General features: G+C 47.2%; 1 protein-coding gene across 2 annotated transcripts in view; it reads right to left on the bottom strand.

The window, feature by feature from the left end:
• Positions 1-13,492, bottom strand: part of Rab11fip3 (RAB11 family interacting protein 3) — a 75,142-nt gene that overhangs the window by 15,590 nt on the left and 46,060 nt on the right. Inside the window, exons 4-8 of one of the 2 annotated variants that reach the window (XM_041676013.1) lie at positions 11,295-11,506; positions 9,177-9,326; positions 7,075-7,209; positions 4,629-4,664; positions 164-257 (exon numbers count right to left, since the gene is read on the bottom strand). In XM_041676013.1, the coding sequence (XP_041531947.1) occupies positions 164-257; positions 4,629-4,664; positions 7,075-7,209; positions 9,177-9,326; positions 11,295-11,506 (627 nt within the window). The remainder of the gene's footprint in view (positions 1-163; positions 258-4,628; positions 4,665-7,074; positions 7,210-9,176; positions 9,327-11,294; positions 11,507-13,492) is intronic. The other variant, XM_041676014.1, reaches the window with a different exon arrangement.

Here is a 13,492-nt window from a genome sequence, read left to right as displayed (position 1 = left end):
TCACTGAGCTGTACCAACAATATTCTTCAAATGCCAAGAAGAGACCATGTGCTCCCAAGCACCACCCACCACCTCACAGAGCACAAGGACAGGCCTCAGCTCCTGTAGCATCCCTATGATACTGCGTATCACCTCTTCTCAACTCTCAGCACACAGCACCTACCTTGTCGGCAATATCCTCCTCTGGGCACTCCACAGGCTCAGGGGGAGGGTCCTCCAGGGCATCCATGGTCAGAATACCCGACTGGTGCAGATACCTACAGAAAAGAACCAATAGCAGAGGGAAGAATGGAAAAACCCAAAAGATAAACTCTTCAAACAAGAGTACTTCCAAGTCCCTCTGAAAGGCAGGCATCAGCCTCATGGAGCACATGCCATCCCAGCTCCTGGGGGACACTGTTCTCCTTATTGCTGCACCAAGAAGGGGCGTCCAATCAGCATTACCAAGGAGCCGGGAACAAGCAGATTGTGCTCTGTAGCTTGAGCCCTCCCAGTACTCTTTAGAACCTGTCAGCTCAACCTTTCCCCCTGCCAGCAGAGGGGACAACAGGGTACTTTGAACCAAGGTGCAATAAAACACATCATTCCTCAGCATGATATGAAATAATCTCAAATCCACTAGAGGTTCATCAAATATTAATTTAGCATCTTGACTCCTGTATAGTATACCTACATGTGCCATGTGCCTGTTTTTTTTTCTTTTGATATGAGGGTTTTTTTGTTTTGTTTTGTTTTGTTTTGTCAAGACAGGGTTTCTCTGTGTAACTGCCCTAACTATCCTGGAACTCATTTTGTAGACCAGGCTGGCCCCAAACTCACAGAGATCTGCCTGCCACTATTGCCCAGCCGAAATGAGGTCGTCCTTGATATATATGTAACACAGACTGGCCTCAAACGTGAAATCTTCCTGCTTTAGCAGGCTGATTCCTGTGGCCAGTTCTACATACATTTTATTTTTATTCTGAGACACATCTTGCTGTGTTTGTTGGTTAGTCTGGAATTTGCCATGTAGACCAGGATGGCCTCAAATTCTGAGATCCACTTGCCTCTGCTGGATTAAAGGTGTGCACCACCATAACCAACTTCTACTTACATCTTTTTTTTAAAGATTTACTTATCTATTATATATACAATGTTCTGCCTGCATGTATGCCTGTTGGCCAGAAGAGGGCACCAGATCTCATTACAGATGGTTGTGAGCCACCATGTGGTTGCTGGGAATTGAACCCAGGACCTTTGGAAGAGCAGGCAGTGCTGTTAATTGCTGAGCCACCTCTCCAGCCCCTTCTACCTATATTCTTAACACTTAGTTTCCAGTGTGCTCTCTGTGGTACTGAAAGTTAGGGGTCCTGGGGGCATTGTGAACCTCTCAAGTCACTCAGGTCAAACCTTGATTCACAGGTGGAGCTCAGTACAGGATGAACTAGGGAAGAAGAACCCAGGTGCAGTCCTCTGGGGCACCAGTGTCAGCAGTCAAAGCTGCTGACTGGCTGGGCCCAACACTAACCCTGAAGTCTCAAGGAACCACAAGGATTTGTCATTTTGCTCTTGGCAGAGGTCACTCCTCAGCTGCAGCTGTCTGGACGAGCTTGCTTAGCTATGCTAAGTCTAATTGAGCAGCAGTTCCTACACCTGCCGTTCAGGGCACTGGGTAGAAGTGGCAGAAAGCTGTGTGCCCCACACTTGGGGGCAGCCTCGAAACAGACCGGCGTGACCTGAAGAGAGCACTCAAGCTCACCGAGCCATCTGTAGGCAAGTAAGGGGTTTCAGTGAGTTTTTAACAAGAGTATTTATAGGCAGCTTTGGTTAGGATTCCACAGACTGAGGATTCAGCTGTGGCATTTCTCTTTATCAGTGAATGAAGCTGTTTCCTTTCTCACTAGCTGAGCTTGTACATTTCCTTTTCCTTTTTTTCCCCCCTCATGAATATTTTAGGGGGAAAAGGACGCAAACTCCTCTACCCTGGGAACATAAGAACACTGGGAGAGCCATTTACTTCTGGAGCCTGCTGTATGTTTCCTCGGATTCTCAAAAGGCTGCTTGCTGACAAGCACTGTGTTCTCAGACACTCACTGCTTTTAAACAGGAACTTGACCTCAAATTCATGCCACTCCCTGGAAAGGAAACTGTCCACCCTAGACCCTAGAGGCCACCCTGTGCAGCGGCCAAGGCCTGGGCCTAGCTCAGGATAAGGGAACATGCTGTCCCTAAGCACCCAGGATGTGACCTCTTGGTAAAGCTGAGGTTGTCTAGTTTGGGGAGTGTGGCTTATTTAATCCCCACCAAGAAGAGGAGTTCTTCCTTCAACTCCACTCAAGAATCCCCAGGAGGAGGGACTGCAGATAACAAGAGGAACATGAGGCTCTGGGACTCCCCAGAACCATATTTTGCCCAAGGGGTAGAAATAACGTCCCTGCTGTGAATTCCACTGGGCCAGCTCTGTTCAGGTGCCTGAGGGAGAGGGCCATAAACAAGGACAGCCAGGTCACAGAGTCACAGCTGGACACTGCAAAATCTTAGTGATAATGCATAAAGGCCCAGACATTCTGCAACATGAATTACAGGACAGCCATCCTGTGTTTCCTGAGAATTCTAGGAACAGAATTAAGGGCACGATGGCAGCGGATTAAAATCTGCACGTATGCTTTGACACTCTTCAGGTATACTGCAGGATGTACTTCTGATTCATAAATTAACTAGGAACATGAAGGCCAAGTTTCAATGCAAAAAAAAAATACACATGACAAGAAAAACAAATTCTCAGAGACTATTTCAAAGGATCAAACTGCACTTGTCAGCCTTCTCAGGCCATGAGATTCCTCTGACCCTTTGGAGAGATTTTCTCTAGACACAGAGTCCGACAGCTGCCCCTGGCCATGTCAGGATCTTAGCAAGGGAGGCTGAGCTCTCTGATAGTTCCTCTGGCCACTGCTTGTTCGGGAGAATGTGAGCAGGATGGCCAAGTCATTCCTGTGGAACTGTAACTAAGTATAGTTGGGTGGCTATAGCGTTTCTATGGGCTCAGTGTCCCTCTTGAAGAGGCAACAACCAGAGACGGTCAAGTGCAGACACAGTCTGTTTCCCGCAGGCCCCAAGCTGTCAGGAAGCCACTGCTCCAGAATGAGGGGATACAAAGGCACAGAAAGACAATTCTCCTGGAGCTGCTAGTAGCTAGCCTCTGGGTGAGGGGCTCCCCTTTACTTTGCTCCTCGTAACTAGTGAGGAAGAGGGCTTGCAACAAGACTCATGAAATTTATCTTTTTCTTTTTTACATGGCTTTGGGAATTGAACCCAAGGCCCATACATGCTAGACATACACCCTACATTCCCAGAACTTCTTAAAAAAATTGAGATACAGGCTAAGTTGAATCTCCTGCCTCAGCTTCCCAAGTAATTGTGAATACAGGCCTGCAACACCAGAACGAACTAAAAGTCTCTTTAGAAGCAAAGAAAACATCTTCAAAGCTTCCACAGAGAGAAAAGCCATGAAGAAACAAAGAAGTTAGATATAGCAGCAACTCCAGTACCAAAGGCTGTGACTAATGACTACAGAAAAATCTAAGGAAAATTCACAACCTTGACCCAAACCAACCAAAGGACACTCCCACCCAAGGTCTCAAATTTTACCCCGTTCCTTCCCTTCTCAGGAAGCTCACAGAAAGATGTGCAAAACAAAAAGAGGTAAGACAGGAGAAGGCTGGGGCAGGGAGCTGGCTGACCCAATCTCTGAAACAGAATACACAGAGTGTGTGTGGGGGGGGGCATGCACGGACCCTAGTTGTAAAGCCAGGAGACACCCTGTACAAAACAGCAGGAATGCTCCTCCATGGCCCCAAGAGAGGGCTGGGCAGTGAGGACAGGCTGCGATTCGGAAGATAGCAAAGAGCACAGAGCAGCAACAGCTTGTCGTAGGGAGGAAACACACTACCACCTGAGGCTGGCCCAACGGAGGCTGTCAGTATCTTAGACCTGAACCCTCACTTCGTGAAGCCTCCAGGAGCCAACTGGAGGGCAGAAGCATAACTCACCTTTTATACCAGGAAGTCGACAGCAGCCAAACTCCAAAAAACAGAAGCTGGCCTTTAAAACTCTAGGTGGTGGTGGCGCACATCTTTAATCCTAGCAATCGGGAGGCAGAGGCAGGTGGATCTCTGAGTTTAAGGCCAGCCTGGTCTACAGAGTGAATTCCAGGACAGACAGGGCTACACAGAGAAACCCTGTCTTGAAAAGCAAAATAAAACAAAACAAAAAACTAAAGCAAAAAAAACCTAACGACTCTAGCGAAACCTATTCCCACCCTCTCTTCTCTCCATGTGAGTCACTGGGCAGGCAGCTGCCCAGAGTCTAAGAGACCGACTCCTAGAGCAGACAGACTCACAGAGACTGTGGCCCATTCCAGCCCTTACAGGGAGTATGAGAGGGCAGAGGGAACATCAGAAGCTACTATCAGCCCCGGGTCCAGGTCTAAACCCACAGCCCTAGAAATCCCTTCCACAACCTCTTCCTCCCCTCAATTGCTTTCTATCAAACCATGAACTATAACTTGAAAGTTTGAATTAAAAAAAAATCAGAAACTATGACTAAGAGAACATTTCATAATTTTCACAAGTGATCGAGGCTCTGCCTACCTTGCCACCTTCCTGCTGGAGAGCCGCTTGGCTGGGCTGTGCAAAAACCAAACAAACAGGAAAATAGTGTCAGGGAGCAGACCGAAGGACAAGAGGAAACAGGAAGCTTGGGTTGGGGAGATAGCAGGGCACAGGCATGCAGCCCCTTGCCCCAGACAAGCCGCATGCACAGAATGCCCACTCTGCATGCACGACACCCTTTGCAAAGGTCTTCACCAGGTCTCATCATTCCATTCCTATGACTTCAGAAGAAACCAAGCAGGCTACAGTACCCAACCAAGCCTGATGCCTAAACCCACCAGCTGACAGCACCTGGGTTCGCATCACTGGCTACTGCCATGTTGTCCCCAAATGCTTACCCCAGTTGACTGGCTATCACACAGGCCCTCCTATACGACAGCAAGGCCTGTAATCATTTTTGCTTGGGTCCTGACACTTCAAACTGCAAATATCTGTAAGGTGAGGATTTAGACACCCTTCCTGGAGCCACCCCAGAGCAATAACACAGACCAGCTCCAGCAGCAAGAGCAGGCCCAACATGCCTCTTCCGGCTCTGGGGCCAATTAGAGCATGGCCTTCCTTCTGAATCTGTGGGCCCAAGGAAGATACAACTGTGTCCAGGAACAAGAACCACCTGTCTTAGCTCACAGTGGACTCGCCAGCCTCCTTTCCCTCTTCCAAGGGCAGGCAGACAGGCCAGCCATCTACTTATTCCCTTATCACTTCAGCTGGACTCAAAATCACCGTGTGGTGGCTCTGGGAAGTACATGGCTGGGATTCATTTTCATTTGCTTGTGATGCTACATTCTGCCAATAGAGGGCACTGGAGAGATGGTGCTAATAGCATAGCACCTAAAGAGAACCGTGGCACCATTTCCATTGGGTTGCTGGCTGCTGAAAGGCTCAGATCTTCTCCTGGGTCCCTCTGCCTACTGGATGGCTCCCTCTCCTGGCTGGACTCCTGACTAGCACGATACATTTTAGTACACTCTGCTTGTAAGAACAGACTGCTCTGTCTACCTATCAGCCTTGGCACCAGCAAATCCTGCAACAGTTTACAATTCTGAAGATAGATCTCTGAGTAAATCAGACAGCTCGGTTTCTATAAAGTGCATTGTTTTTACAGATACTCCAAGGTACCTGAAGAACACAACACTACAAACACCTGCGACATAATGTAAACCCTGATGTTACACAGGGAGTTTACCAAGTGTACCCTGCGGAATCCATGCAGGCCAGGAGGCACAATTCAGCTCTCACTAGTATTGGGGTGCTAGTACTTGACAACTGTGTCCTAACGAAAGCAGAGCCTTGTAGAGTGAGAGATCCCACCCCACTCATGCTGAGCCACATACTAGTCTGACCTCTGCCCCACAAGGCCTAACTGCTATGATCATCGCATCTTAGAGGCAGGTTTTTAGCAGAGAAAAAAAAATCTTTGGTGATTGAGACAACATACATGTCTTCTTTAACATGCCTGTAACTCACACCTGTTCATCAGCAGGAAGAATGCAGCTGGCACCTTCCCAGCACTGAACACTGGGTAGGTGAAAGCATGTGTCCTCTACAATGGTAGCCAGCGGGGCTTCTGGAATCAAAGACTGGATTCTCTTACAACACTTCTGCCCACTAGAGCCTGCGTGGTGGTCTGCTGCCTCTGCTTAGCAGGGGATGCCATCCTTAGCTTCACAGACAACCCGTCTCTTCTCCAGACCCTTCTTCAAGGCCCCAGTCAAAGACTCATCCCTCTACACACTGAGCCAATGGGAAGTTGGGCATGTTGATATGAACAAAGAACCCAAAGAGGTTTCCTATGAGTCTGTGAGGCTGTACTTCCGGAGGTAGCAAAGGGAACTCACTAGAATGCTAGACTCGCTAGAATGCTGGTTCTGCTGGGACTGCTCACAGAGACGCAGTGGGCAAAGGGCAGAGATGAGCAATGCATAGGTGAGGGAGAAACAAAAGCGTGGGCAAAGGAGCAGCAGGTGCGCATGGAAGGGCAAAGACGCAATGCCAAGCCTCTGCATGTGAATGAGAGCAGGCTACAGAACTGAAGGCCCAGGGCACAGGCGAGCAAGACTAACCTAGCATCCCAGAAAACTACTTACAAATTTGTTTTCAGAAACCCATCTTTAAATTCCCCACCTCGGCCTCCATGACTCAGCTGAAGACAATTTTTTGACAAGATGCTGGAGTGTCCTCTTTCATATGGTAGGCTGTTTCCCTACAGGGACAGCAGCCGACAAGGCTGCCACATGCATAAAGGAGAAGGGACATAACAGCAAGCTAGAGCAAGGCATGCAGGGATAGGGTCTGCAGGAAGAGTCCCAATGTCTGAGTGTCTTGCTAGACTAGGTGACCAGAGCAGGAGCACCCAGTGATGGGGAGCACACTGCAGTGGGAGTCTCTGTGGGAGCACAGAGCAAGACCAGGTCCTCCATGTTACCTATTCATCTCAAGGTCAGTCAGGCGGGCAGAGAGATCTTCGAGGCGGTTGATCTGTTTGTGGCACTGGCTACAGTAAAACTCAAAGACCTCATCAGTGAGGGCGGTGCGCAGCTTTGAGGCAAGAGGGTTGGAGCTAGAAAGACAGAGGGCCAGTCAGGAGAGAGGAGGCCCTGTTAGGCTGCTGTCTCTGCCAGGCATGAGGAGGAGGAGAGAGGGAAAGGCGCTGGACAAAAGCAGAGGAAGAGAATGAGTGGTCCGGTGCTGGCTGTGCTCTGGGGACTACCATGAGCCCTTCCTCACATCACCTGAGGAGCTTGGGGCACCCATCACCGGGAGCAGCCAGGGCTGCCACCTGCCCTGCCGGGCAATCCACAAGACCACGCAGTGAGGGCTATAACACAAACTCCCTTTAACAGGAAGGTAAGTGCAGACACAGCTGAAAATCACATGAATGTGACAGCAAAGTGTATCTCCAGAGGGAGTTTATTTCCTAGGTTTTTGTTGTTATTTTGAGACAGTCTTGCTCTCTCAAAAACTAAAAAATAAAAGGGTACATAGGCACATTTGTACTTTTGAGATCTGTGTTAAAGACTCAGGATTTTGCCTAGCTTCCTAGGGATGCTCGTTGTACTGTGATTTTTTTTTTAAAAAAAAATATTTATTTAGGGCTGGAGAGATGGCTCAGTGGTTAAGAGCACAGGCTGCTCTTCCTAAGGTCCTGAGTTCAATTCCCAGCAACCACATGGTAGCTCACAACCATCTGTAATGAGATCTGGTGCCCTCTTTTGGTGGTGCGGGCATACATGGAGGCAGAATGTTGTATACATAATAAATAAATAAATCTTTAAAAAAATATTTATTTATTATGTACACAATATTGTTTGCATTTATCCCCACAGGCCAGAAAAGGATGCCATATGTCATGATAGATGGCTGTGAGTTACCATGTGGTTGCTGGGAATTGAACTCAGGACCTCTGGAAGAGAAGTCAGTGTTCTTAACCACTGAGCCATCTCTCCAGCCCCTGCACTGTGATTTTAAACTCAACAAGCTATTAGCATACTAGTGGACCATGACACATCTGTTCCTGGGCACTGAGGTCAGGGAACCAGCCTCATCCTGGGGGAAGGACCCACAGGCTGTGGAAAACTAACCTGAAAGTTCAACTTAAAGAAGGGTAGAAAGGAATCCATAAAGTGTAGCCTGAAAATGACACTTCAGATTAGAAACACCAGCTGGGAATGAGGCAAACTGCACAAACAGGAGAGACTACCATAGCCCAACAGACATGGTTGCAGAAATGCCAAATCCTGGAACAAGCCCACTACCTCCAACCAAAGTCCCCAGGATGCTCCCCAGGAGGACGTCACCTTGGGTCACTCAGAGAGCCCACTTCACAGTGGGCTGTTTTGAGGTGGCATATGAGCGGGAGGGGTAAAGGCTTAACTTACAGAAAGCCCTTCCAGTATTGGCTCCACAGGCCTGTGCTGCCATGATAACCAGGCTGAAGTGGACAAAATCAGGAACCAGAAAGCAAAAGGGAGATGTGGTCAGTGTGGAAGAGCTGTCCAGCCAGGCCTGGGCCCCAGCAAGAGACAGTGGCTTCCTCGGACTGAATCCTCAAGAGGAGGTTACTCAGGTCTTCAGTCAAAACTAGCCAGGAGTGCACACAAGTCAGTCTCCTGAGGCACAGCTTAGGAAAGGCAAATGTCTTGTCTCTAAGATGCCATAGTTCGGGTCCCTCAAATCTAGAACTTTTCAGAAAATTTGGGGGGACATCAAGACATGGTAGAGCCTGCCTTATGACTTTGAAGTGTCCCTTAAAGCAAGCCAGCGGCCATGAGGTAATCAGGGAGCTGCAGCTTAGGGCTGCAGTGGTTCAGGAGGTTCTTCAAGGTCTGCAGTACACTGCAATGAACAGACAAGAGGAGCTGCAGCGAGCCTTCAGTCTGGGACAGACTCCACACTCGTCCCCATGGCGTCTCGCTACACAGGGGCAGATAAAGCAAGTTTCCTCTGCCCAGCACAGGACCCCACAGAAATCTTTCCCCATAACTAGGCATGAAGGGGGAGTGGACCGTGCACAGTGCAGGGTGTCACCTGGGGGTTAGAAAAGCAGGGTCTCCGCAGTCTAGCTCCCCATTACAGAGGGTCTCCGGGGACAGCTCTGCCTCGCTGCCCTCACCGTAATCTTCAAAGTGTTCCTCACTGCCAATCACCATGACGACAGCCTGGCTGTGGGGGCGGGTTCTACAAAAGATAGACAGAAGCAATTCTGAGTCACAGTCACAGGCACCTGATGGGATGCACACTGTTTGATAAAGCCACAAGCCTGCGTCCCATCACCCCAGGAGCCACACTACTAAAACAGGACAGAACAGAACCAGAAACAGGTGAAATCGATTGTTAGTAACTGTACTATGTCATGCCTTTACTAACAGATATGAAATCGCATCACTTCGAAGAGGCTGTTCTTCTGGGGAAAAGGAGACAGTAAAGCGACAGACCATGAGCAGGGCGGTCAGTAGGGTCAGCAGAGCTATGCTCTTTGGCTGACCACAGTGCTCCAACAGGGTTGCAGTTTTCACTCTGGCACTCATAAGACTCACATACATGGCCAATGTTAGCAGCTGAAGAACACATCAGTGACACTGCAGGACGAGCCGGGTGGTGGCGGCACACACCTTTAATCCAACCAGAAGCAGAGGCAGGAGGATTGCTGAGTTCAAGGCCAGCCTGGTCTACAGAGCTAGTTCCAGGACAGCCAGAGCTATATAAAGAAACTATGTCTTAATTTAAAAAAAGAAAATATACATACACACATATGAAAACTATTACAGATAAACAATGTATGAGTTTTTTTTTAATTTTTTTTTTTAGTATTTATTTATTATTCATACAGTATTCTGTGTGTATGCCTGCAGGCCAGCAGAGGGCACCAGACCTCATTACGGATGGTTGTGAGCCACCATGTGGTTGCTGGGAATTGAACTCAGGACCTTTGGAAGAGCAGTCAGTGCTCTTAACCTCTGAGCCATCTCTCCAGCCACCCAATGTATGAGTTTTTAAAAACTTCTTTTGGTAGTGTTGGGCTAGAACCTAGGACTTATGCACATTATTAGGCAGACAATCCTGAAGCCACACCACAACCCAACAGTTTTAAATAAATAACTTACAACAGTGTACTATACTTTTTAAGCATTTTCTTGTCATTTTGTTGTGTTGTTTGTTTTGAGTCTCACTATGTAGCTCTTGGCTGTCTGCAACTCACTAGTAGACCAGGCTGGCCTCAAACTCACAGATCTACCTGTCTCTGCATATTGAGTGCTGTGATCAAAGGTGTGTGCTGCCACACCTATCAACTTTAAGTTTTGTTTTTGTTTGTTTGTTGAGACAAGGTTCTCTGTAGCTTTGGTACTTGTCTTGGAACTAGCTCTTGTAGACCAGCCTGGCCTCGAACTCAGAGATCTGCCTGCCTCTGCTGGGATTAAAGGCATGCGTCAGCACTGCCCAGACAACTTTTAAGTTTTTAGCAATATATTTATTTATTATTTATTATGTCCATATGCGGTGAATGCAGGGGATCACAAAGATATGTGAATACTATGTCCTCTAAATGGTGTCAAGATACTGTGCTAGTGGTGGCACTTGCCTTTAATCCCAGCATTTTAGAAGCAGAAGCAGGATATCTTTATGAGTACAAAGCTAGCCTGATCTGCATAGTGAGCTTCATGACAAGAGTCATATAGTGAGACCCTGTTTTAAAAAAAAAATGATTTTGTGGCCAGGTGGTAGTGTGGTGCATGCCTTTAATCCCAGCACTTGGGAGGTAGAAGCAGGTGGACCTCTGAGTTTGAGGCCAGCCTGGTATACAGAGCTAGTTCTAGGACAGCTAGGGCTGTTACACACACAGAGAAGAAACCCTGTCTCGAAAAACAAACAAAAAAATTCAGTCTCAGAGGACTGAATTAAGGTTTATCTCTTATAATTTCTCTGTCTCTACAGCCAGACCCCATAGGGCATTAAATCCAGGAGTGTCCTAGAAAGAAGCATAAAGGGAAGTCAGCTGGCTAGAAACCAGACAGGTGCAGCTCCACAGAGACAGTAGGAAGCTATGTACAACCCATTTCCACCATTGCAAACAGTACAGTTTAGGGAATCCACAAGACATATAGACACACAGGAACACACACATACACACACAGCATGGGTACAGACCTGCCTGGGAGCAACAGCAATGCACCATGGTCAGGCTCCTCCATTGTGTCTAGGCACTCTGAGGGCACAGCTGAGCCACCAGCACTATCAGCGTCCCCTTCAGGGTGAAGCTCAGGGTGCACCAAGGTGCTGGTGTCCTCATCTGTGAAGGTCTCACACTCACTGTAGGTACTCTCAGACCCCATATATGCGCTGTCTGTCACCTCATTGGCCTAGGAGAGAAAACCAACAGTTAGCCTGGGCAGCTATGGAGGCCACACTGCAAAGAGGACATGGCACCAGTAAAAATAACAACCATATCCCTAAACATCAATGTTAGCTTATAAATTAGGAGTCAGTATGTGTGCATGCACGCGAGCACACACATACATTTGTTGCAGGCTAAACACAGGATCTCTGAGATGCCCTATGTGTTCTGCCATTCAGCTGCACCCTTAGTCCCTTATTTTTAAAATGAAAAAGAAAAGACAAAATTATGCATAAAGGTGGGCATGGAGGAACCCACCTGTATTCCTGGCACACAAAAGGCAAGGAAGGAAGACCATGAGTTGAAGGTCAGCCTGGGTTAATAGAAAAATTTTTGTCTCAAAAAAAAAAAATCAAAAAAATTCAAAAGTGGAGTCATTTTAAAATCAGTTGAATACATCTAAAAGATACAAAGCATCCTAGAATCACAAATATTCCCAAAAGAACCGCTTGTTTTGTGGCCTTCAGCATGAATATTACTTACAGTAAAGGAGTTAACACGAGTGTAAGTATGCCTTTTAGAATGATGACATCAATGGCTGGCCTGATGGCTCTGTGAGCAAAGGCACTAGCCACCAGGCCTAATGAATTCAAGACACACATGGTGGGAGAGAACAGGCTCCCCAAAAGTGTCCCTTGACCTCCACACACATAATGTGGATGTCCCCTTCATAAACACATATAAAATTAGTAACAGTAAAAATGTAATAAAGATCAAATTAAGATATCATCATCAACAACTATTTTGTATGTTTAGGCTACTACTGATTTTTTTTTTCCTTCTTTGGTTTTGATTTTTCAAGACAGGGTTTCTTTGTGTAGCCCTGGCTGTCCTGAAACATGCTCTGTAGACCAGGCTGGATTCAAACTCTGAGGTCCACCTGCCTCTCCTCCACCAGTGCTGGAATTAGTTAATTATCTAGCCAATTGTTATCGTTCAATGTCTGTTTCTTCAATTGTACTTGTTTTCCCCTATGGACAGAACATGGCACAGGGCCCAATTTATGGCAGTCTAATTTAAATAATACTAACAAGCTTAAAACTAAGGGATAAAAGAGGGTATTTCTACTTAAAAGTTCAATTTTAATTACAACAAAGCTGCAAGTTAGGATAGTCTCTGACATTTCATATTCAGAAGATTCTGAGGTTAACAATTTGTAAATAGGATTTCAGAAAACTTGCAGTTCTAGCAGGAAAAAGATGTCCTTTGTCCCTGAGGTCTGGTGTTCCAAGGAGTGTGAGGACAACAGCCATGGCGTCCAGCTGAGCCTCTAGGTGATGAGAAGCCAGCTCCACTCTTGTTAACTCCACTAACAGCCTGTGACCTGACACACAAATCAAGGCTGGAGCTTCAGCCACAGAGGGAGCTATAAGGACTTGTCTTAGGGTTCCAGTGGGTGACATGGGTGGGCACTTCTTAGAGCAAGGAAGGGAACAAGACTGCAGAGTTCGTATGCCTCCAGAGGGTACAAAATTCATCAATACTAAGTAATTTGTAGAAAGCAGTCAAGTCAAAAACCTAAAACCAAAGCCAGACAACAGTAGTACACACATTTAATTTCAGCACTTGGGAGACAGAAACAGGCAGTTCTTTATGAGTTCAAGGACAGCATGGTCTACATAGCTCCAGCCAAGGCAATATAGTGAGACCCTATCTTTAAAAACAAAACAAAACAAAACAAAAAACCCAAACAAGAAGGTGACCTTTACAGTCCAGTTCTGTTTTACCCATGCACCTAAGCAGCTCTCTCCTGAATGAGGCAGGCCAGGACTCCATCCTGCAGAAGCCAGCTCAGAGAGGCTAGCACAGCAGACAGGCACAGGCAACTGTCCAAGGCCTGGCCTACAGGAGATGGTGGACAAACAGGACACCATCCTGTGTAGACTCCTGATGGTCCATGAGGGGAGGCTGATAGTCGCTTACCCAGGCACTAAGAAAACCCTGTAGATTT

The sequence above is a fragment of the Microtus oregoni genome, unplaced genomic scaffold, assembly GCF_018167655.1.
Source record: "Microtus oregoni isolate MIOR12 unplaced genomic scaffold, Mior012 000027F_ref0000203, whole genome shotgun sequence".
NCBI classification, from domain to species: Eukaryota; Metazoa; Chordata; class Mammalia; order Rodentia; family Cricetidae; genus Microtus; species Microtus oregoni.
The sequence above is the reverse complement of the archived record's forward strand: the minus strand, read 5'-3'. Positions and strand labels throughout refer to the sequence as shown.